Below are 25,598 nucleotides of genomic sequence, written 5' to 3' on the forward strand. Positions count from 1 at the left end.
CAAGGGTAAAGTGCCCTCCCAGTCTAACCCAGGACCAGGAAGCACATCTGTCACACTGCACTGCCACCCAGAGTCATCAGCACACTAATTACCAGTAATTGTAATATCGTTTCTGTCTTGCTGCTAATACATTTAGACTTGCTAATCAAATCAAACCATTCCACCTTGCCATGCGGCTTTCAAATAACATTTCTGCAAAGTGAGAAAGAAATAAATAACTCCCAGCTTTGTTCTCTCTCCTCTGTAGCCAATGTCCTGCAGACACATTGGGGAGGAGGGGCATTTATTTGTATCTGGGACCAAGGACATAGAAGGAATCTTATGAGGAACTGGCCTTGACTGTCCAAAGCTTCTGAAGAGAGGTGAAGACAGAGGGGAAGAGATACCTGGGGACTGAGAAGGAGGGAGGGAAGGAAGGGAGGGAAGGAGGGCAGGGAGGGAGGGAGGGGGGGACGGAGGGAGGGAGGAAGGAGAGAGGGAGGGTAGGAAGGGAGGGAGGAAGAAGAGAGGGAGTCAAGAAACTGTCACAACGAGCTCCCACCATCTGTTGTTAAGTATTCTTCCTGTGTCGGCTGCACCCTCTCAGGGACGCTGCCTCCTGCAGCCCCTCGCTGGACCAGTGGCTTCTTCTTAGCACCCCCTCAGACCTCTGAGCTCCCCACTTTCACTCATCCACTTGGGGTGCTCTGAGCTGTTCCCAGACCTGGCTGTGGGCTTGTTAAGAGCAGGAACCCTGTGTTGTTGGTCCCCAGCACAGCACCCACGGCCTGGCACTCGACAGGTACTCAGGAATCCCGGCTCAATGGGCAATGAACACACACCTAAGGATCAGGTACCTGCTACTCTCCTCATTTGCAGACGGGAAAACCGAGGTACTAAGAGATGCTAAGTAACTGCCTAACATTGGTGATGAGTAAAGGGCGGGCCCTAAGAGCCAGTCTCTGGTAGGCCTGGCCCCCACCTGGGCCTCTTCAGAAGGTGGGGGGAGGTGGCCCTGAACAACAGCCACACAGGGACCAATAAGGAAATGAAAAGGGCTACAGGGCGCTCTGCTCAAGGACACATTGGAGTGGCTCTGAGAATTCTGGAATGGAAACTGACAAAAGGTTGACCATGAATGCAACTTAATATAAATGCACCCAGTTACTATAGCAATCCTGCTAAAGAACTTCCTCACTCCCGCTCAGCCACAGCACAGGAGAAAGGGGCTCCTACTGGGGCGGGCAGGGGATCACAGAGCTCCCCAGCCAGCCCTCAGCTTGCTCCAATGCCAACCCCCAGGCTTGAGAGGATGGGAGTCTGCTGGATAGATATCCAGGTTCTCTCCTGGTTCTGCCTGGCCTGGCATAGCCCAAGTCATTGCCCCCTCTTAGCCTCAGAGTTTTTGCCCAGATGAGAGGGTGGCATCCCTGCCATCGCTGTTTCCTGTCAAGTTTCTTCTTCTCTCATGGCAGGAGTGAGTGAACAAATGAATCCATATAACTAAACAACTGTTGTGCGGCTTGAGCCTTTCCAAGGCGGGTTTGGAGCAGGGAGAGCGGGGATAGAGGAGGGGAGAGAAGAAACACTAAGACTGATTCTGAGCAGGACCACCCTCACCATCACCTTCGAGAGATGCTGTCAGGCTGGTATTACCACACCCATTTCACAGATGGGGAGCCTGAGGCTCAGAAGGTCATTCAACTACCATAAGAAGATGCAGGGCTGCCAGCCATGGCTGGATGACTCCGAACCCATATTCTGCCCACTCCTTTACAGGGTCAGGCAGCTCAGTTAGTCCTCAGCTGGCCTCTGCCTGGCGTCTTGCAGTCACTACTTCTGCTCAAGCAAGATCCACACGGCTAACATACGTCCCTGAAAAATGAGAGACGCGTCCCGCATCAAATGAGGCCGTCGATTTTAATTAATTTCAGACTTTGTATGTTTCTAGCAATTATTTGTAACAAGGTTTACAGAGGGCATTTAAAATTAATTGCAATTTTTATCTAGAAATCAATGCTTATTTTTTTAAGTGGCTCATTAGGGGTGAGTATGTATTACAGGAGCAGCAGGTTCTATGTCAGAAAGGAAGCACCTGGGCTGGAGGAGAACCAATGTCCACACTGCGACCAAGAGACCAAAGCCAGCAGAATCATGGGACGAAGCTCCAGTGGACAAGACAAAACCCTGACCTGGACCGAGCCAAGGCAAACTAGGGGGGAGTCTAGTTAATGACCTCAAATGGGAAAAGAGAGCTGAGCACCTATTGCTTCCAGCCTCAGCTGCTGGCTCTCAGGGATGTCAAGCTGTCGGGCCACGTGGCTTGGGGGAGTGGTGCTGACGCAGGGAGAGGCTGCAGACAAAGGCCCCCCCCAGTATGGAAACCAGAGCGGAGACTGTAAGGACGGGCTCGCCACCTTACATGGGCAGAGCAGCCTGCAAGGGCTGGGACCTGGGGCACGCAACTCCGTCCTACCAACACACCACACCCGAGGGCAGGTAATGAGGCTTGCTCGATTATCTTTTGTACTTCCTGTGTTTGTTTAAAAAAACTTTTTAAAGAAATAAGTTTTAAGACTCAACCTAAGAAAAATCAATGCAGAAGAACAGAAATGTCTAAGTACCAAGGACATAAAATGTAAGTGAAACAGTCTAATATCACAGATGATTTTATACCCTCTTCCCTCCTTTTCACCTTTACATAAAGATGTCACATGATCAAAATCGAGTGCAGTCCTCTGAATGGTGATAAAACCACTAATATTTGCACAGGCCTTTATAGCTTGTAAAGATTATTCTCCCATGCTACAGGCAGGAAAACTGAGGTTTAGGGGCTTCCACACCTTACCCAAGTGTGCAAAGTAAATGATCTGAGGAGCTGGACCTGGCCCCTCTTTCATGCCCGAGTCTCCACAATCTTTCCCTGAGTTGAGCAAGGAGTGACAACCATCACCACTGCCATCACCACCTTTCCATCACCACCATCACCACCATCCCCACCCCCATCACCACCACCATCCCCACCTCCGCCGCCACCATCTCCATCATTACTGCCACTCTGATCCAACCCAGATGAACCCAGAGGTGTGGTGGGAAGCTGACCTAGCCCTTGGGGCAGGAGCAGGATCTTGTTCAGGAGAAAAGGGCAATCCACGCAGTAGAGCTGCGCTGGGGAAAGGTCTGGTGGTGCAAAGGGGTTTAGAATGTCTGGGAAATGGTCGATGGTTCCGTGTCATGACATCAGGCCATAGAAGTGATCTAAGGCCAGATAACGAAAGGCCTGTCTATCAATTACCAAGAAGTTTTGAATCTTCTTCCTCAAGTCACTGGCTTCCAGACTGTGTTCCCTGGAGTCCCAGGGGCCTCCCACTGGCCAGTGTTCCCGCAGTCAGGGGCAGAGGGCGGGTTGTTTGGTGGGGACCAGGCTCCAGCCCAGCCGTAAGCAGGGCAGCCCTTCTGTCTGACTCAGGCCTGGGCCAGAGGCTGGGACAGCACTGGATGGTATCGCTGTGGGCAGTGGGGTGGGTGGGTGGGAGGCAGGGAGCTCGTTTTTAATCACAGAGAAGTAACATAAAGGCTGAACTTTAGGAAGCAGTAGTAACAGTGTGGAGGACAGACACTGAGGCAAAGAGAGCAGTTAGGCAACTATAGGGATAGTGCACGGAAGAGCTGCTGAGAGGTGAGCTAGAAAAGCAGAGGCAGGAAGTGAGAGAAATGTTCAGGTGGTGAAACTGGCAAGATGATGGTGGCGAGCTGGGGGCAGAGGGGCCAGTGGAAACCTGAGGGAGATGATGTCTCGGAATCTCGGCATCGGAAGAAAACGGCCTGGCCAGAGACATAAGAGAAGTCGCTTCTCCTGAGACCCCACCATGCACCAGGCTCCGTCCGAGCTCCAAACACCACCATTTGACCTCACACTTCCAGTTCTACGAGGAAGTGCTCACATTATCTCCACCTCACAGGTAAGTAGGCAGAAGTGGAAGGATGGTCAATAACTTGCTCAGTGTTGCAGGACTAACAAGGGCCAGAGGTGGGATCTGAGAGCTGAAACCAGAGCTGTTCAGAGCCAAGGTTTAGAGCAAGCCACCTCCCTGTCCTCTGGCCTCCCGGAGCACGGGCGGCTGCCATCTCTGGTCATCGTGCCCTATCCCCAGACTCTACATAACTGCTCTCCATGGTGATGGGGAGCTCCCTGAGGACAGACACTGAGGCTTATAGTTCTTGATTCTATGAAGCTCCCTCCCCCCAACACACACACTCCATGGACCATAAAGGTCTCTCCCAGTGGGTGGACGGATGGATGAAAGGATGGACTGACGGACCTCAGGACAAGGGCGACAACTCTGAAGCCCAGTTGTCCAGGCCTAGAATGGACTTGCGGTGGAGGCAGAGAGCTCCCTGTCACAGGAAGGCCTCAACCAGGGGGTGATGTCAAGGGAATTCCCGGAGGACTGGGTCAGCGTCTTTCAAACTTATTTGGGAAGCAGAGCCTGGAGATAACAGCTTTGTAGAACACCATGAACTACTGACACATTTCATTCCATCCAGGAAAACTTTATGGTGCAAAATATAACTGCAGTTATGTGCATGCAAAACCACATAAAAACAAAAGAACAAAGTCCTCCCATGTCTTAAAAATAACCGTAAATTTCTTCTGCTACTTCTTTTGTCTGCTACTTCTCATGTCATTTTGTCCTCTGCTAGAGCCCAACACCAAAAGTTTAAGAAATACCCAGGCCAGGAAAAGAAGTTTAATTGAGAGAGGACTGTAGCTTGCAACAAATTGCAAATTTTAGCCAGTTGGAAAATGATTACACTGTTGAGATGGGCAGTGTTGGACCGCAACCTGGCCTAAGCCGTGAGGCCACAGCTCAGGAACACAGTTTGAAGAAACAGTTCAAGAGCCATGCCATTAGCAGACTTTGGAGCACCTTTCGATAATGACATTCCTGAACCGCGGACTCAAGGAATGAGTGGGAAGTGGCCGTGGCATGGCACTGGGCGACAAAGGCTCTGGGAGGCTGCGTCCCACCCCACCTGGTCGCCCCACTCTGGCTTTTTACTCACGGGGGCCTTGGACGAGACCCACCAGCCCTCAGGCCTCGGCCCTTCCGCCCGTGAAATGAGACGTTCCGACGGGTTAACGTTTGTAGCAGCGCCTGATACACCGAGACGCTCCTGTACAGATGTTAGTTTTAATGAGTGAGACGACCCCGGAGAATCAGCCTTGTACCTACGCTGACTAATCATCGTAAGAGGGAAAAAAAGGAAAATTAATCACTTACTGTAAAGTGTGGACAGACCACAACCAGGCTACCCTTTTAACGTCTGTGTTTTTAACACCAAGGCAAGTCTCCAGAGAGAGGAATCCTTGAGGACACGTGCACGGCCCTTCGTGCCCACAGAAGCGGCCAACAGCCTTCATGGCGCTTCCATGCCCACATCCCCAGGGCAGAGATGTGCCAGGGGCTGGGAAGCCAGAGGAGATGGCGATGTCAAAACTACGGACCCCTGGGTCCAACAGAAGGTGGCCACCCTTGGACTATCTCCCCACGAGCTGGCCCAGGCAGCCCTCAGACTCCTCTCCACATGGGTTTGTCTAGGATGAAAAGCAAAAGTCCAATCTAGCAATTGGGTACAGACCCCAAATAACCGAAAGAAAGGACTCAGACAGACAGACTTGCCACCATGCTCACGGCGGCACTACTCACAGTAGCCAAAACGTCCACTGACAGATGAGGGACAAACACAATGTGGTCCATCCAATGGACTACGTAAGATTCGGCCTCACAGAGGATGAAGCACTGTCACCTGCCATGACATGGACGAACCGTGAGGACATCACGCTCAGTGAAATAAGTCAGAACAGGACAAATCCTGGAGGACTCCACTTCTATGAGGGACCCAGGAGGAGTCAGCTTCATAGACAGAAAGAAGGGTGGTCGCCAGGGGCTGGGGGAGGGGGTGGGGAGCGTGTGTAACTGACACAGTATCAGTTCGGGATGAGACGGTGGTGTTTGCACAGTATTGTGCCTGTACTTTTAACAGCACTGAGTTGTTCACTGGAAAATGGTTAAGATAGTAAACTTTACGTCATGTGTATTTTACCACAATAAAAAACTCTGACCACTCATACCCCAACACATCATAGAGCTGTGATGTGTTAACAAGAAGAAACAGGCAGAAGCCCACTAACTGCCCGCGGAGGCGAGTTCTGTACACTTCGGAAGGAGAGCTGTGTCGGCCAGAGGTGGGACCGGGTGCGGGTCCCTTTTCCTGAGCCTGTCGAGGCCTACGAGTCGCGAGGCAAAGCCCCACCCGCCCAGCTCTCTGGGCTGTCCCCAGGGTGCTGTCCAGGATGGGTCGGGACAGGCTCAGCGACCATCCAGAGCCCTGCAGCCGGGCTCCATTCGGGCACAGGCGCGGGCACGCCTCGGACATCAGCGCTCCGGATGCCAGCCTTTGTGCAGAGGGTTCAGTGAAAGGGAGGAAGCCATGCAGGCCGATGCCCCTCCTGCTTTTTCATTTCACCCTCACAGTTACCCTATGCAGTGGACACTGAAGGCTCATCCCATTTCACAGATGCAGAAACTGACTGAGAAAGATCAAAGCCTCACCCCCCAGGGCCCTGGGGACCAGCGAGGATTCTGCTTCTCCACGCTCAGGCCGACAGGGATAACCCCAACCCGGCCCGCCCCGGCCTGAGACGCTGAGGACCATGTGACATGGAGCACAGCGGGGACCTGGGTGAACCCCGAAAGCTGTAGGAAACAGGTGGGAAGGTGGACGCTCTCAGAGCCTACATGATTGGCGTCCCCAGGCTGGGGCTGGCAGCACGCTGGCCCTGCTGCAGGGACCAGCTGCCTGGGCAGGCCAGGGGTCCACCTTCAGCTGATATACAGACAGTGCAGGGGCTCAGGACTCAGGCCAGCCTGGGTTCACATTTCAGCACCAGGGCTAAGCTGTTGGATGAGTAATTGTACCCTCTGAGCCTGTTTCTTGCCATGTAAATTGGAGATAGGAGCAGAACTCAGCATTGTTAGAAATGAAGGGGTGGGGCGCAGCACACACTCACCTGTCACAGGGAAGTGCTGCCAGGATGGACAGCAGCCCAGAGAGGAAGTGGACCAGCCTCCTGGTCAACCAGGAGGACAGGCCGCGGCCACCAGATAGCAATTCCAAACACACACACACACACACACACACACACACACACACACACGGCAATCTGCAGTTTACAAACCTGCCTCCCCACAGGTCTAGGAGGCAAGGTCTTTTATTATGGCCATTTGACAGATGTGAAAATTAAGGCCCGTGAGGATGAGTGACTTGTGCCAAATCATGGAGCGCCTGGGAGGTGCGAGCCAGGAAGAGTGGCCTCTGCCTCCAGCAGAGGGGCTCCCCGGTTCCTGCGGGGCAAACGGAGGCTGTATGTGCCACCCAGCAGGTGCCCACTCTTCCTGACCACCTATTTTGTTCTCAAGCGTCCTTTCCCCACTCCTGAATGAGAACAAATCAGGGTGGAACCACCGGCTGGCTGGTTTTCAGAGCTGCACATGCAAATTCGTGTCAAACTCTACTTCTGGTGAGCCACCAAATGATGCACCCTAGATTTTCTGGCATTGTCCTGATTGCAAACAAACCAGAAAACACGGCCACCCCACCACTGCCGACGGAGCACGGTTTCAGCACCTTCTCCGTCTCAGCTCTTGGCTGTAGGAAACGGGTGGGAAGGTGAATGCTCTCAGAGCCTACGAAACGCCTGGCCCTGGCTTAGCATCGAGCATCTGCCACCTATGTGACCCCAAACCACAGTCTGAGGTGTGACGAGCTTCCATTGGCCGATGTAGGAAGCTGAATCGTGTCCCCCCAAAACCTCAGAATGGGACCTTATTTGGAAATTGGGGCTTTGCAGATGTAATTCAAATTGAGGTCGTACTGGATTAGGGCGGGTCCTACATCCAATGACAGTGTTCTTATAAGGGAAGAGACACAGACACACAGGGAAGACGGCCACGTGAAGATAGGCGGAGACAGAGCCTTGAGTAGTCTGGCCACAACCCAAGGAGCCTGAAGCCACCGGAATCTGGGAGCGGCAGGCAGGGCCCTCCCCAGAGCCACTGGAGGGAGCTCAGCGCTGCCAACACCTTCACTTTGGACTTCTAGCCTCCCCACGTGTGAGAGAACAAATGTCTGTTGTTTAAAAGCCACCAGTGTGGGGTCATCTGTTACAGCAGCCACAGGACACAAACTCAGCCGACAAAAAAGTTAAGGCTCAGAGAAGCCAGGTGCCTGGCCGAGGTCCCCGAGCTCACCGCGCGCGCGGTCGGGCCGCAAGGGTCTCGCCCCACAGCCCCCGCTCTCGTTCCTCTTCTGTGCTGCTCACCCACCCCCATGGCCACTTCATCTAGAACACGCTCCCACCCCCACTTACAGCTGCTGATTGCGATGAAAGATCTGCCAACGTCCCTACTGCCACCGTATCCAGATCAGTGTCATGCAGGAAAGGAGTCCAGATAAAAATACCCAAACCCAGGGAGCGCTGGGAAGGGAACAAGGCGGCCTGCGGTGCCGGCATCTGAACTCGTGGGCAGCCCAGCTCCAGGAGAGCCGCCCGCCCACCTTCCAGGCCCTGACCGCGGTCCCCTCCAGGCCAGCCCCTGCCAGCCAGTAGGGTCCCTGGCTCCCAGCACTGTGTGTGCCTTTTTCATCAACTAAACAAAGCAAAGAGATGCAAATACAGCCTTGGGAAAGCAGGGTCGGTACATTCCTCCGTCCACCACCAAAGAAAGCGAATCGGGGGAGCTGGGGGGGATAAATTACTGGCCAGTCCAGCTGCACCAGGATGTAATAAAATGTGTTGCTAAGATACAAGTGCCACAGAAGTTCATTAAAGGACACTTTAAACCAGGCTGCCACACTCTTCTCCCTTTACAGGCTGCTTATTTGGTACCGTCCCTCGTGTTTATAATTAGATCCGCAATATGAGACCCGGGCCGCATTCACGCCCACTCAGCAGAACCCGTTAATAAAATAACTTCAACAAGGCACCGACTTTGGTCCCAGCGCGGGGGATGGGGGCGGTGGGGCTGTTTTCTTTACAGACACATCTCTGAGCCCCACTCACTTATCGAAATGAGAGATGAATGCTCCTGAACACCCTCGGCGGCCCTCTAGCCACACAACTGACAGTTTGCCCCCAACAGGAGTTGGGGTGTCCAGGACCTCAGGCTCCCAGTCAGAGGCGCTTGTCACCTTCAAGTCCTGAGGTGGTGGAATCTGAGTACTCAGGCTGTGACTGAGTCGGTCCCCCCGTACTTAGATGGTGAATGGGGACTCAGAGGTGAAGCAGGAAGGATATGACTAGATTACAACCCAGTGTGACGGAGCTGTGAAGGCCACTGGCCCACAGGAGGGACATCAGACCCCGTGGGCCAGAGCAGGGCGACTGCCCTCCTCAGCTGGGCCTGGACAGCGAAGAGGAAGGAGCCAGGTGTCGAGGGCGGGGGAGGGAACTCAGAAGGGCCATCAGAGGGCCTGCACTGGAGCAGACACGTGGGATGTGGCCTGCAGGAGTGTCCCCTGGGGCGGGCAGCATTCAGGAAAGGCCTTCGAGCACGGCCCACAGCTAAGCCTCAGGAGCTGTCACCTAAGCACGGGTTTCTGGCTTCTCTTGAAAAATCAAAGGAGCCAGGGGCACAGGCCCCCCAGCCACGTGAGGACGGCTGGTGCTGGGCCACACTGCCCTCCGCTGTGGGGCATGGTGTTCCCAGGACCACTTATCGGCCGTTCTGAGCATTAGTCAGAGCTGCTCGCAGTGATGAAATCCTTGAAGAGCCTTCGCATTTCTGAACCAGAGTCTGAGCTCAGGGAGAACCAGCTGGCCTCCCATCCCACTGCCGCTGGTGGGGCTTCGCCTCCACTGGCCAGGTGCGAATTGGTGGGCACAGGTCTTGGAACTACCAGTGCTATCCTCGGACAGCTCTCACTTTCAGGGAACCCTCCAGACTGGAAGCTAAAGTCGGCCTTCCGGTAACTTCCAGCTTCTAGCCAACAGTCTGCCCCCTTACACAGTACAGCCAGGGTCAGTCATGCTGGAGAGGACAGTCTCCCCGCCTCCCCTTCCCACTGGTTCTCCTCCCTCAACTCGCCTGTCACTCACTCTCTGCTGGCCACACTGGCCTCCACTGGAAACGCCAGGCAGGCCCTACCTCAGGGCCTTTGCACAGGCTGTTCCCTCTGTCTAGAACAGTCTTCCTGCAAAGTCCCAGGGCTCACTCCTCCAACCTCTGCAGACCTTTGCTCCAATGTTGCCTTCTGGACCCCCCTATTTAAAACAGCCACCATACACACACACACACACACACACACACACACCTTACTCTGCTCTACTTTTTGTCAGAGCACCTTCTAACCTATTCTGTAATTCGTTTTTTGTTCGCTATTACCTGTCTCCCCCTCTAAGACTGTGAGCACGTCCCAAGGGCCTATTCTGTCCACTGCTGTGTCCCCAGCACCAAGTACAGCGCTGGCATAAAGTGGGCACACAGTAGGCATGTGCTGAATGGTACAGCTCTATAACCAGCAGTGACTGCTGGTGCCCTCACCGTCTGAACGCCCTCTTCTGGACACACGCGAGCTGTCAAAGCCCGTGGGCACACCCAGGAGAAAGGGCTTGAGACACAGGGAGCTCTGCCACCTTGTTCCCTTCCAGTCTCCTACGCTGAATACCCGGGGAGCCCCACAGGCCAGCTCCTGCTTTAAGACACTGGCCACGGGCGGCTGCTTGCATCCGCCTCTGGATGTGCCCTTTTACCAGCCCCTGCAGCTGGGACTGCGTCCACAATGACACCCGTAACTCTGTTTTGTCACCTCGCCTGTCAAACCAGGACAAGCCCTTCCTTGGAGGGACCTTCTTGAGCACGTGTCCCCCCAGCAGAAGCAACAGGGAGAAGGATGTGGGCGATGGGGGAAAGAGAACTCGGCATGCGGCGGGACTGCCAAAGTATAGTTTGAGAAGTAACCCCTGCGTTTGTCTGTGGTGCATTTATTACCCCAGAGACACATTCATCACGGAGAAGAGCTGGTGCCGTTGATTGTGCGAAGTGCTGCTGTCACTTCGCAACCTGCATCTCAGACTCAATCCTGGATCACAGTCTCTAATATGTATATATTTTTAATTGCATTTTCAAGTTCATTTACATGTGCAGATTGGCTTTCCGCCTGAATGACATCAAAGAGAAACACATCTCCCTCTCTTGCTCTCGCCCCTGCCCATCCCTGCCTTTCTCTCTTTCCTGGAGCAAAAAGCCTTTCCCCAAACTGATGACAGCATCACTCCTGGGCAGCCTGCTGGCGACCCCCAGGGAGGACCCAACAGACCCCCACCTGCCATTTCCAGTAATTTTCTGCCACCTCCACTCAGAAGATTAAAAGGCAGTCATCACTGCCCCTAAAGATGACCCTCCCCCTAATTACCACCTTTTAGCACCTTTTCTATTTTGGAGGGTGACTCCGGCACCCCATGTGTAGACTGAGAGCAGAAACGCATGCAGGCAGGCGGAATGACAAACAGCCCCTGCTCTTTCTGCACTGTCTCCCTGAAATGTACATACACCTAGAGATCTACAGTCAATTTGATTTCGTAAGTTTCCTAAGATGGGCAGTTCCAGAACGCAGTGGGGCCTGCCAAAGTTGCTTGTCCTTTCCTTGTGCAAATCGGAAGTCCACAGCTCTGAAAGCCTCACAGCTGCTCTGAAAACCACTAGGGTGCTGCCCCAGGGTCCCTTCTTGGTGGCCCTGTTGCCACATGAGGACATTTAGTGCAGGACTTCAGCAGCACGTTCCACACAGCGGACGCCCTTCTGGGCAGTGGCTTCTGAAAGAAAACGCTTGCGAACAGAATTTAATTGCTTAAACAAAACAACAGGCTTCTTGTGTGGCTGTGGTGTGTGGTCAGGAGACTGGAGTCCCGTGGGGCTCCTGGGGTTTCCTGGGTGTCGTCCCCGTCCCCCACTCAGGGCCATCATTTCCCACCTGTAAGAAGGGAGCTTGGCAAAGGTGCCCTGAAAACACCCCAAGCCTCTCATGTGTTATGCTTTAAGCCACCAGGCCAAGTCTAGGGGACATACACCCTCACTTTCCACCGAATCCCAGGTTTAGGGCCCAACCCCAGCTGTGGACACACCAGTCCATGGAGAGAAAAAGCAACGCAGAGGTTTCCGTCCCGTCAGAAAGCTACAGGTGCTGGTCTACCCGTCCACGGCAAAACGTCTCTGGGGCACGGCCAGCTTTCTGTTTCTCGTATTACTGTTAATAAAGTAATACTGACAACAGCTCCCCTCCAACTCAGCTGCCTGCTGTTTGTCAGGAATCACGCCCGGCTCATGGGGCACGCGTCCTCACGAATGCTCAGGACAACCCACCCTGGGCAGCAGCATTCTCCCACCTTGAGATAAGCCATCTCCCCCTCCTCCATCACATGGGAGCTGAGAGTTCCACTCAATGCTGGACCAAAAAAAATTTTAAATTCCCGATGGATATTCTTCCTTCTGCTGTGTTTTAACCAGACCAACACAGGTGCCAAGCAAAAAAGAAGTGTAGCCTATCTGAGACCGTGAGGGACGCCGGCCGTGGGCAGCAGAGGCTGTAACCAGAACGAAGCTGCATCAGCAATTTCTCACTGCACGCTGGAAACCGTGCCTACCAAACAATAAGTAACTGCCAATGAAAAACAATCTTAAGGATGCATACTGGTTTCCTTTGGAGAACAGCGGCCACTTCAAAGCGAGAGTATGTCTCCACCTTAAAGTGTAAAATAGCAACAACTATAAGAACAAGAGCGGCAACTGTGCCAGAGGGGGCTCAGGCCAAGGTGGGCTGGTGGACGCAGGACTCTTCACGGAATGGCGGGAGGAATTGGCTTTAGGGTCCCTGCAAACCTCCCACCTACCGCTGGCTCGGCTCCTACACTGCAGAGACCCCAGCCCGCATGCAGCCAGCTGCACACTCCCCACCCCGGTGCCAGCCAGCAGGCAGCCTTCTGGAAGATGCAGAAACTGGATGCAGACCCAGACCCCCTCCAGAGTTCTAGGACTTTCGACTTCAGAGTGAAAGTCCCACTCAGTGTCACGGACCAGCTATCCATCTGCCAGTGATCGTCTCTGACACACTGACTCCACTGACTTTCTTCTGGTCGCATGCCCTGGAGTTACAAGACACACCGAAGTTTTGATATCCACGGTTTAAAGTGTTGTCATCTCTCGCCCACACTCAGTGTAGGGGTTAAGATCATGAAGCCACAGCGGCCCAGCTGTGTGACATCAACAAGCCACTGAACCTCTCTGGGCTTCAGCTACCTCCTGAATAAAACGGGAATTAAGAGCAGGCTTTCTCCGCAGGTCTGTGTGAGTGCTGAGTGATGAGGTCTGTGGCGGGCATTAGAAGGGGCCTGGGGTTAGTGTCAGACAGGAGAGCTGAAGGAGAACAGACACTGTCCAAGTCCCACTTGATGAGGACATACTATGGGCCCAGAGCTTAAGGTCTCTGTCATTTCATGCTCCCAGCGCCCTTCATATCGTCTCCCAAGCACGTACCACGTGCCAGCACTCTGCCACCTGACTGGCGATACAGTTATTCCCGTTTCTAAAAGCCTTCTTAGTATCACTCTCCTGGAAGGGAAATCAAATCCAGGTTCCTTTCCCTTAAACACTGCAAATTGCAAACAGTGGAGGGAAGATGCCGTGTGGTCATGCTACGCCCTCCTCTGGAGACCTGACTCTCTTGCAAGGCCAGAGGTTGAGCCAACAGACACCCCCAAATGAGCTTCCTTTGTCCCCCACCCCCCCGAGTGAACAGCGTGTGCAGAGACAACACTGCTCTGTGTCAAGAGCCCCACTGCTGAAGAGTGACCGATCGCGCTTCCTCAGGCTGGCGGGCTGCGGCGGCCAGGTACCATCGGCTCACACAGGTGAAACAGACACAGGACCGACATGACTCGGTTCCTGAACAGACAAAGGCATTGGAGGAAACACTTGCTAGATGACAGGGCTAATCAGCGTGGCCAGCAGCTCTAATGAGGCGTCGTGGGACGACCGAAATTATTATCAGAGTCATCCCATTGAAAGAATTCAAAGTTAATTGAAATCAACTGCACAGCTCCAACAGCAGGTATTTTAAGAGGCTAAAATATCAAAGTGAGCTCCTTGGACTGGAAGGAGAAGATGGCAGTCACTGTCCACCTCTACCAGGAGTGACGAGCAACGGGCTGCCTGAAAAGGGGGCGAGCTGCAGCTCCCCCAGGGCAGAGCAGCGCCCGACACAGAGACCACAATTCTCTCCAAACCTACCCCTTCACTTTGCAGTTTCAATGCTCTTTCACGTCTATTACCTGATTTCATCTCAACAACGTGGTGAGCTAGGTCTTATTACCACACCCGCTTTCAGGTGGGAACCGGAGCTCGTCGAGGCAAAAGGACTTGCTTGGCACCACTCAGGGGTGCAGGGAGGTGGGATGTCCAGCTCGGTACTGTGGCTTTAGGACACCACGTTGTCCTCCAGCAGGAGGAGACAAGGCAGGGGCGAAACAGAGGGCACCCTCGTGATGGTCCCCAGCTTCTGACTTTGGGACGTCGCCCTTCTCTGACCTGTCCAGCAGGGAGGACTCACCTGCCCAGCCTGACCCAAGTCCTGGGGCTGTCCTGACAATCAAATAAAAAGACGTGCCTCAGGGAGGTGAAGGAACAGACCCACTGAAGGGTATCGGAGCTACAGGCCACCGAGGCGCTGTGTGTGCAGTTTGTTTCCACGTTCCTGGACAGGCGTAGACGTCACCTCCTCGGAGCGATCCTCACACGCCCCATCACAGCACATCACCCCATCTGCAGCCGGGATGAACCTGGTGGTGACACATCTCATGCAGATACCTCACTGGGCCCCACGGGACGGGGAACTGTGATAACCTGCCCCCCCCCCAACTTTATGTGACAATGTTTGCAAGCGGAGACCAAGGGAAAGCACTCTGTAAGTGTAAAGTCTTATAAAACCAGATGCCACCGTCACTCACATACACCCAGTACCTGGCAGGAACTCGTTCAATGTTTGTGGAATTAAACTGAGCTGTCCCCAAGAGTTGTCCATAGTCCAATGTCAGGCGCAAAAAGTAAGTTTTGGAACCGTATGTTTAGTGCATCCGCTAGGCATGTTTATCCGTGTGATAGATGTTTGTGTTTGCACAGAACATGCCCTGTGGACACACCTCAAAACCACAAACTGGGGGGAGGGGCAGGAAGAAGGGGGGTGTTTACGTTTTACGAGTTTCAAGTCTACACTGAATTTTTTCCCCAAGAAGAATATATTTCTGTTGCAATAAAAACTTTTTTAAAAGTAGAATTCTTCTTTGTCTCCTAAACGTTACAGAAATGATGGAAAGACTGCCGATCACCACTTTCCTCAGTTAGACTTTGCGTTAGCAGAAGAATGGTAGTTATTTTTCTTACTTCAAAAACAGATCCTGTCATTTTAGTAACATAACCCTGGACAAATTATTAAGCAATTTTATGTATGTTATGTAAACTTGATATTTATTGGTATATATCAGTACATTATATACTTTATAGTCAAACTGAAATCAATAATAAAAGTGCAACCAATACATATAAACATGTGTATATGTACACGCACACTTTTCCTTAAACCAACTGAGTAGAGCTGCCCACTGGGTCAGCTTCTGGAGGCTTCCAGAGTGCCCTCCCCCCTTACTTCTCAGCTCCAAGAAGCCCTGGTGAAGGCAGAAGGTGGAGGGTCAACATGTGGCCCCTGCTGTCCCAGCCTGTTATGTGCTGGTCACCCAGGGCGCTGGGTCCAGCCGCCTCCCAGCCTCCTCTCCCACGTCATACATGGGCCCGCCGTCCCTGCAAAGGCCTCTCCATGCAGGTGACAAACATCTATGGAGCTCATCCGGCCGGGCCAAGCAGGGAGGGACCTCAGGTCTCCTTCATGCTCCTGCCTCCTCATCTGCCCTCGGCCCTGTCCTATGTCATCCTGACTCTTGCTCATAAAATCCAGGCCCTTCACCCCGCCATCAGCCCCAGCCTGCCTCCACTGCTGTCTCCTGATCTCGCGCACGGTTTTTCTACAGAAACCCACCGGCACCTCCAGTTTCCTCAGGCCATCTCCCCTTAGTGGGCTTGGCCACCAGCTCCTCCTGCCCACAACCCCTGGTGTCCTCGAGGACCCCTCTCCCGAACTCCTCCAGGAAGCCGTCCTCCATCTCCAGGCCAGATGTGACCCAGGGGCTCCCACAGCAAGACTGTCACAGAACTTTTCTGAAATTTCCTTGAAACACGGTTCTCTATGCCTCACTGTATTGTGAGGTTTCCAAGGGCAGGGAGCTGCTGGTCTCATTCATCCGTGTGTCCTCTCATTCCAAACATCTGATTTTTAAAAATCTACCATTTATTGCATGCCTCCTACAAGCTGGGGATTCTGCCAGGATGGTTAAGTACGTCACTGCTAAGGCATCTTTCTACAAAGTTAGTAATAAGCATTCCGCCCCTCGGAAGCACTGCTCTGAGAATCCAGGGGGAGGGGGAAAGCAGACACAGCCCCGCCCCTCACGGTGCTTACAGTCTAGCACAGCAGACGTGAGAGGGCTGGGACAGCCATGGCAAGCACTCTCGAGAGGGGCGCGGAGAAGCTGCCGGAACGCCACCCAGGGGCTGCACTGCCAGATGCACAAGTGAGGCAGAGGGCGCCCCAGCAGAGGCCCCCCCTCCCATGGGACCTCACGTTATCCTCCAGAAACTCATACCACCTGCACCTACAGAGCTGTGGACCTCAGGTTTCATCTGAGAGCAGTAGAAAACCGCTGGCAGGTCTCAGCAAGGGAGCGCCGTGATGCCGGGCAGCTTGGAAGGTAGGTACACTGGTGGAGAACGTAGCAGAGGGGGCCGGGGTGAAGGCAGGACACTGTTCACAGCAGCCAAATGGTGGGCACAACCAAGTGTCCCCCAGCCGGTGACTGGAGACAGAATGTGGTCTCGCCAGACTGTGGAACAGCACTCAGACATAAGGAATGAAGTACTGACACAGGCTACAGCTTGGGTGAACCTGGAAACATGACGCTCAGCCAAAGAGGCCAGTCATATAAGACCACCTATCACATGATTTCATTCATAGGAAAGTCCAGAATAGGCGACTCTATGGGGACAGAAAATAAATGAGTGGTAGCTCAGGGCTGGGATGGGCGGGGAGAGGGGAAGGGGCGGGGGAACTGATACAAAGAGTTTCTTTTTCAGATAAAAATGTTCTAAAATTGATGGCAGTGATGGTTGCAAATATCTGTGAATATACCAAAAAAAACCCCACTAAGTTGTATACTTTAGTGGGTAAATTATATGATATGAGAATTGTATCTCAAGCTGAGCCTTTGGTTTTCTTAAGTGATGACGATGAGGGGGGGCTCAGGGTGGTGGAAGGACGAAGGGGAAGAGGGAGCCTAGGAATATGGTTCAGATAAAAGTGTGGGCCCAGGAGACTGGCTGTGCAAGGGGCAGCGATGTGGGGGGGCAGGCGCTGCGGTCTCGGTCCCACGGTCTGTCCCACAGAGCATGAAATGCGGAGCTTTAGGAGATGGCATTGGTTTTCTCTTTAACACATAATGACGACTGTTTTAAGAATGACAACTTGAACTCCAGGTCAGGAAGATTAAAATGTATCCTCCTGGATGACAGCAGACTTGGGAAGAGAACTTGGCAAACAGAACCTACTGGCACTACTGTGTGCAAGGCAAGCAGTCGGGGAGCCTTCGGAATGAATCCACCTTGCACTCTCGCTTGGGGGACACTTCAGAGGAGGAATCCCGCTGGTGTCCAGCGTGGCCAGTGACTCGCAGTGAAGACATGATTCAGCACCGGACGTGTGCCACATACATAAGACCTCTCAAGAAGACATATTTTTATTGCTGTACTTGAGGACAGCCCCTTGGAATCCAGAGTCCATCAAATCAACAAATGGAGCAGAGCGCAAGGCCCCCAGTCCACCTCCACGGTCTCGGTGTCTGTCTGTCTGTCTCTCTCTGCCACACCAGCATGGACTGCAGCTTGCACAGCAGGCTCTTCTCACTCTATGGTGAAGCTGAACTTACCTGAAGTTCAGGTCTGGAGATGCCCACTGTATGTGGCATCCAAATGTTGTGCTGAGAACTCCAAAGGGGGGGGGGAACACCCTCCAGTGTTTATGATGGGTCTGTTATTTACACAGAAGTGCTTGTTGCTTGACAATTTAGATAAAAATGTTACTGCCTCTCTGCGTGTGCTGCAAATTCATGGCATAAAACCACTGGAGCAACTAATGGAGTCTTCACACATCATATCTCGTTAAAGAAGAGGGGTCCTGGCTCCACCGGAATCACAACCCAACAGCTGGGTGCAGCCACACCTGGGAACTCTGCCTGGCCGCTTCGGCTGGGTCACAACTCAGCTCTGACCAACTCGCTACACCTCCTTCTTTTTTCAAAGGAAAAATAGGAACTCTGGTTTTCAAATAGCAAGGTCCCATGGAAGCTGGTTTCCTGTTTATCCCCTAGTCCACCAATGGCAGGAGAAATATTGGGGTGTTATAAAGAACCTGTAGGTCTCTACTTCGGACCAACAACCAACCTATTTACTTCTAGGAGTCCTCAGTAAACAGGTTTAAACACTTGTCCATGCTTCTAGAAGTAACTAAAAAAATCCCAGTGCCAAGGGCATGAATGGGAAATTGATGGCTATACACCAAAAGATATTACTCGGCTGCTACTGTATTTCTAACAGATGTGGCTAATGGGGTCATGTGTTCATTTCACTCTAGTTCATCATCCACATGTGCACTTTTAATTGAAACTTAACCTTTACATCCCATATTCCAAGCGCAAGAACACATCTCTGTAGGTGCAGGTGGTATGAGTTTCTCCCTAAGCAAATCTATAAATGAACACTACCTTTAATTTTATGTTGAGTTGAAAACAAACTCTGAAATACTGCCTTTTGCATCCCTGATCCTGCATTTCAGCTCCTCTCCTGGGCAGGTTCTGGGTGACCCAGCAGAGCCCCGCTGCCTCCTCTTCAAGACCTGGGATGTGGTCCGGAATCACCTCCAAGAGCTAGTTCACCGACCTTTCCCCAGCCAAGCTGCCAATCACCACCAAACTCTCCCAAGGAGAGATGAGTAAATGTTAAGTCTACCCAACTCATTTCATAGGTAACCTCTGAAAGATATCACCTCCCGAGCTTGGGAGAGACAAGGCAGCTTTATTAGCATGCTGCAGCTCGGCCTCAGCCCCCTCCCCTCCCTCTTTTATGAGCCCTTGTTATATAAAATGCCACAAAGAGAAAAGGGAAAACAACATACTTACAGTTACAAACACAAGTTCCTATGGCCAGGCCAAGCCCTGGCTGCTTACCAGATGTTATTTTTAGTCATTTAAAGAGAAACATTTCGAAAAGGCTGGAGAACAAAAGTTTTCCTTGTTGTCTTTCTTTTTAAACACACTCTCACACACAAAAAGATGGAGGTACATTCCCTTCGCAAGCATCCTTCCCCGATTCAAATTTAAAAGCAGAGGCAGCCTGGAGTCGGACAGCTCCTTCCCGAGGCTGCACAGCAGTCTTCAAACAGGATTTTCCAAGGTTTCTCTCAGCCTCATCTAAATTCCGGCATGACAGATAATAAATAGCTACTCATTTACTATCATCATAAAAATTTAAACAGCCTTGAAATAGTTGCTACAATACAGAAGAAATGATCAAATCTAAGCTTTGAAAAGCCACTCCGAACAGTAAAACTATTGCTACATAGAAGCACACACATAAAGAGACATTGTTGCAATAAAAGCTGCGGGATTACTGTATTCTCTCTCTCTCTCTTTTAAATCTTCTACTTGGAGCATAAGAGTCAACAACTTGCCGTTTTGCACAGTGAAAAAAGGGCTTAGGAACCCTCAGCTATCACACTGAACCCGATTTGGTGTTTTTTTTTTTTTTTAAGGAAAGTATCTGATTTGATTCTACACAGTGATTAAATATCTTTGTGCTCAGCTGAGAAGGGTTTCCAACCCCTCCCCCTCCAAAAATGGCATCAAAGCAATCAAAATGGTAATGCCGGGCCTGGGTCCCCTCCCCCCGCGAACTCCCCGACTTCGACGGGGCCGCGCGCCGGGCCCCCCTCCGGCGGGAATGGAAGCTTCCACTCCAGGATGGGGGCGTGGGCCACGCGGGCGCGCGCGGCCGGGGAGGGGGCCGCAGCACCGGCAGAAAGGGGTTAATGCATTCGTCCCAACCCTCCCGTCCAGCCCCGCGCCCCCGACCAGGCGCAGACCCGCGGGAACAGCCATCTTTCTTTCCGCAACCCAGACCCCCTCCTTTTCCGCACGCCCCCTCCCAGCACTTTTCAACTTTAAAGACTCGAAATGAACGCCCGGCCTCCGACTTCTCCCTCTCCAGGGTCGCCGCCACCGCCGCCAGCTCGTCCACATTTCCCACCCCCACCACCAAAAATTCCTCGGAGGAGGGGCCCTCCGATCCCGCCGCCCGGGCCAGGAGTTGGAGGAAGGAGGGGACCTGCTCAGCAGCCGAGCTGGGGGCGGGGGCGGGGGCGGGCGCTGTCCAAGTTTGGTGCTGACGACTGAGGCCGGCATTCCTAAGGAAGCGCGATCGATGACCAGGGGGCGCAGCGGGCGGGGGCGGGCCCGCAGCGCGGGCGGAGGGAGGGGAGAGGGCAGCCGAGAGGGGCGCCAGCGCCCCCGCCCCCGCCCCCGCCCGCCTCGGAGCCCCGAGAGCGCCATTGGCTGCGCTGCTCAAAGTTCTCGGCTCCGGGCGGCGCGGGGAAGGGGCGGGAGTGCGTGTGCAGGGAGGGGGAGCGGAGGGGGAGGGGCGCGAGGGGCGGGGAGGAAGGGGGCGGGGGCGCGCAGCCGGCCGCGCTCCGGCGGCATCTGTTCGTGGTGCTGAAACCCCGAGCGCGGAGCTCAGCGCAACTAAGTCACAATGGACAACTTTTCCTCCCCGAGGGGCCCAGAGGGGGTCGGCGGTCATGTCCCCCACCGCGAGGAGCTTCTCGTGGGTCCCAATCTACACCTGATGCCCGCAGACCAAAGTTGGGGCAGAACTGGGGGGTCCCGGGGGCTCCTTTCTTTTGTTCCCGAGAGCTGGCGTCAGGTTCCAAGAATAAAAAGTGATGCTGGAGAAGTGAGGGGAGGGGGAGCCCAGAGGAACTGTTCTGTAAATAAGATCTGCGATGGAACCCAGAAATCGCTTCCAAGTAGTTTGGTGTCCAGGCCCGAATTATCGCCCCCTTGACCCCCACCCTCACACCAGCATGAAGTGGGGGCAGCGAATTGGGAGAAATGCCCACATTCCAAAAACATGTCCACCAACTCAAAATGGACGCCGGGCGGCTCGCCGCCTTTTAAGTGCAGCTTCGATCTTTCGGCCACTGCGCTCTCCCCCCTCGGCCTCCAAGAACCCAGCTCTTTCTTTCCAGAAAAGGGGGGAGGCGGGTAACTTTAAGGATGACACACGGAGTCCTTTGGGAGTCTGCGCGCGCGGCGCCGAGGCCGGCACTTTCTAGGGTGCTGCCAAAGTGCCCCGCCACCCCTCTCCCCACCTCGGCAGGGGAGTGGGTACAGGCTCCAGCTCGCTTACTTGTTTGTCGCTGAGCGCGGCGATCCGCGGCTGCCTTTCGTGGAGCTGCTTCTTGAGGTCGCCGTTCTGCGGAAACACGAAGGAGCGGGCTCAGGCAGGCCGCCCGGGGGGTCGGGTGCGCCCAGAGCCCCGCGGGCCGCAACCCCCCGCCCCGCAGCCCGTGGGCCCGGCCGGCCGCAGTGCGCCCCAAGTTCCTCGGCCGCGTTCCGCACGCGCGGCGGTCGGCTAGTGCCGCGCGGGGCCGCTTACCTGTGGCTGCCGCCTCATCGGGGCAGCTCGCGGGGCGGGGCGGGGGCCGAGGCCACCCGGCGGCGCGCCCCGAGCCGTGCAAGTTTGCAGGCCGGGGTGCGTGTGCGAATGAGTGTGAGTGTGAGTGTGTGCCAGGGGAGGGGGGAGGAACAAAGAGCCAAGTAAACACGGCGAGTCCGTGTCGAGCAAAGCTCATAAATATTCAAGTCGCGTCCTAATCTCCCCAACACACACACGCGCACGCCGCAACACCGCTCGGGCTCCGGCCGCTACGCCGCTGCAAGCCGAGCAACAATCACCAAAACTACTTTTGCAAACTGTGCAGGATTGCAAAGAGGTGGGGGCCGCAGGGGGCCGCGCGCACACTCTCACACACCCTGGGGCAAGCTCAAGAAGGGGCCCCCTCCCAGCACCCTCAGTGTGCAGACCCAGTGTCCAGAAACAGAAGACGCCGGGCTCGGGTCCCACGGGTCCCGACCGCCCCCCCCCCCGCAAAAATAACTGTGAAGGATTGCACAAGAGGAGGGTAGAGGGGGAGCCCAAAAGGGAGTCCTGCACGTACCCATTTCTCCCACCCCTGGGGCCGGCTCAAAGAAGGAGCCCCCTCCCCTCCAGGCACCTCCAGTCAAGCAGAACCTGCGACAAGGAGCAGGACGCCGGACTCCGGTCCCTGGAGCCCCCACCCCGGCCTGGGGCCCCGGGCCGCCTACCTGGTGGCGCGCGAGTTCCACGGCGAGCGCCTCGGGCCGGCTCTGAAGCTCCATCCCAGCAACTTGGGTACCACTTTGCGCTCACTTTGGCCCCGGCTCCCGGGAAGTTGCGCGGCTCCGCCGGGGCGAGAGCGGGCGGGAGCTGACCGGGCCTCCCCGGAGGGGGAACAGGAGCCCCCTCCCCCACGACCCAAAAGGATGGGGGGAGTCTGGAGAAGAGGAAGAAAGGCTGCCGGGAGCCGCGGCGACGAGCCCGCGGCCACCCCAACTCCTCAGGATGCCCGGCAAGTTGCGCCGGGTCCCCGGGCTGCCGGCGCCTCTGGGCGCATGGCCCCCCGGCGCCGGGAGCCCCGCGCAGCCCCGCGCAGGCCGGCGAGCGCCCGCCCCGCCACCGCCTGCGCGAGCCGCGGGCCGGCAGGGACTATATTTCCTCCGGCGCGCGCGCCTGGATCTCACTGGGCCGCGGCAAAGTTGTGCCTCGGCCCGATGCTAATTCGGCAGTGCCCGGATGGAGCAAGCCGGGGCGGCAGGGGGCGGCGCCGGAGCCGGTCGCCCGCCCCGCCCCATCCCCCCGCCCCGCCCGCGCGTGCGCATTGCCGCCCAAAACAGAACAAAAGTGGAGGCGCGGAGGGGTGCAAACTCGCCGGCCGGTGGCTTGGGGCGCTCGCCGGGGTACCACTCTGGTGGGGCGCTCCGAGTGGGGTACCCGTGATCCTCTTTTTCGCCCCCCCAGCCAAACCCGAGGATAACGGGGTGCCCCCACCCCCTCTTGGGGGCACCCAGCCTAGGGCCATGGTTAAAGATACTTACCGGGGGGAGGAAAAATGTCCATTTTATGTTTCTGTTCTCTGCTCTCGCCGATCCCTCTTTTCCCTGCTCCCTCTTCCCCTGCTTCTGTCGTCTCCCTCTCCTACTTTATTTAAATTGTCTTCCATCCTCTCCTGCCTTCCTGTACACTAGCGCTGTGACTTGGGAGATGAAATTAGTCATGTCGCCAGATTCCCCACCGCCTGATGGCCACCGTGTTGTTTAAACAGTATGAAAATTGATCTCTTGACTGTTCCTTGAATGATTTTTTTTTTACACTCACAATTAAACTCTCAACAGATGTCACTGGACTTTTTAAGACTGTTGTTAAAAATCGTAAACATGCCGGGTCAATGTGACTTAAAACAATTATAACTTCAGCTGCAGAGATCACATTTCAGAACTCCCAGGCCCGCGCAGCTGGGAGGTTAATGTCTCCTAGTCGATATTACCGTCATGGAGTTACCATCGTCAATTACCGCCGGAATGTTTTGTGGCCTATCAGTAGCGTCCTGGTATGTTTGAAAGGCGCTGGGGAGAAATGGTGCAAACAGACTTCAAAGTAAACGTTTAAACTGATAAATCACTATAACCTCTCATTCCTCCACAGCACAAAGAATATCCCAGGCACACGCAATCAAGAAGTGCTCCTTTCAACATATACCAACATGCCACAAATTACATCTAGGGTCAGCAGAAGGTGTTGGAATTTTTTTCAGCGGGGGACCGGTGTTGTTCTGGCCTCTGTTAAGGCTTTTGCCACAAGTGACTTGTGTTGTCTTTGGGCTCCCAAAACACCGGGGGCCTCTCATCCCTGACCCTTTCAGAAGCACTCAGTTTGGGATCACTGGTTAACTTGTGTGCTTTGTTATCCAACGCAAAACTAACACATATTCATTTTAAGTGGTCCTGTTCCATTCGGTCTAGCATCCACCAGGGAAATGCAGAATTCACCAAATGCAGAACAAAAAGGCTGATTCTGGGTGCCCTGAGGAGGCTCTGGCTCCTTCCTCTCTGTGTTCAGCTCAGTGGTGTCCAGCTCAGGGTGGTGTCCCCCTGTTTAGTGCCTCTGCTGGCCTGAACACCAGCCTGGTAGAGTGGACTGCCCAGGGGACCGGCATTCAGAGAGCCGAAGAGAGAGAGAGAGCTTGTGAGAGGAATCCTACTGTAATCTCTGTAAATGTCACTGGCTTTGGGGTAAAAGTTCATAATAATTTCATGGGCCACGTATGTATTGAAATCAACAGAGGGGATATTCAGGTTGTTTGTGACCCGCACGGACTCAGGCAGATGCTGGCTGGAGGGGAGGGGCTTCTCCTGTAGACATGTTCAAATACTGTTTGGAAGTTTCTGTTCATTACTTCAGATTACAGAGACATCATCCCCAGCTGCCGTCAGCTGTCTGTTGTTTTCACAGTCTCCTAATTCCTGAGCAAGCACAAAGCCTGGGGCCTGGTGGGGGCAGTGGTTATGTGAAGGAAAACCGAGCCAAAGTGCTTCTAAGCAAACTTTGCTGCCCTGCAGATGCCCTTTTCCCTCAGTGTATCCTGCAGTCCAGTCCAGGCCGCCCTCCCTGTGCCCTTACCTGCCCTCCATCTGGAATGCCCTTTCCCTCATAACTCACCTGTTAAAAATCCTCTTCGCTCTCCAAGATTCATTTTAAATGCCTCCTTTTCTGGGAAACTTCCCCTAATTTCTACAAGTTAATGTTTTACTCCTCTCTATGGAGACTCACCACACAGAGCTTTCTCAGAATGGAGGGCATTCTGTCCCATAATAAAGGTGATTGTTTTCTTCCCCACGGAGCCTGGGCCGACTCATCTGGACTTGGGCAGCGCACAGCATGTGTGTGCTGAAAGAAGGCAGGGTATGCCTGGAGCCAAGTGGATGCTTAATGGATGAATAAGTGAGTGAGGAGGTGAATGAAGAAATGAATGCTGAAAGAGATGCATTCTGGTTTTGGAAAGGTGGGCTACAGAAGGGAGCAATGGCTACAGTTCATTCCAGTGTCCACATTTCTCTTACCTGCATTTTGATCAAGTGGATGGGGGGCTGGATTGGAACATGAATATCTGGGTTTGAGATGTGGGTCCACCCCTTAACAGCCACGTGACCTTGGACAAGTTACTCAACATCTCTTCTGGCCTCCATTTTTTTTAATGTAAAATGGGAATCA

General features: G+C 54.0%; 1 protein-coding gene across 3 annotated transcripts in view; it reads right to left on the bottom strand.

The window, feature by feature from the left end:
• The window catches only part of PHF21B (PHD finger protein 21B), an 84,182-nt gene extending 61,064 nt beyond the window's left edge, over positions 1 to 23,118 (bottom strand). Inside the window, exons 1-2 of one of the 3 annotated variants that reach the window (XM_074326536.1) lie at positions 22,616 to 23,118; positions 21,657 to 21,722 (exon numbers count right to left, since the gene is read on the bottom strand). In XM_074326536.1, coding sequence (XP_074182637.1) covers positions 21,657 to 21,722; positions 22,616 to 22,669 — 120 coding nt within the window. In that variant the 5' untranslated portion in view covers positions 22,670 to 23,118. Of the gene's footprint in view, positions 1 to 8,413; positions 8,562 to 21,656; positions 21,723 to 21,905; positions 22,067 to 22,615 lie in introns of those variants that run through there. The other 2 variants (XM_074326537.1, XM_074326535.1) reach the window with 2 other exon arrangements.
• Positions 23,119 to 25,598: the final 2,480 nt, after the last annotated feature.

The sequence above is a fragment of the Rhinolophus sinicus genome, linkage group LG02 (assembly GCF_036562045.2).
Source record: "Rhinolophus sinicus isolate RSC01 linkage group LG02, ASM3656204v1, whole genome shotgun sequence".
Classification (NCBI taxonomy): domain Eukaryota; kingdom Metazoa; phylum Chordata; class Mammalia; order Chiroptera; family Rhinolophidae; genus Rhinolophus; species Rhinolophus sinicus.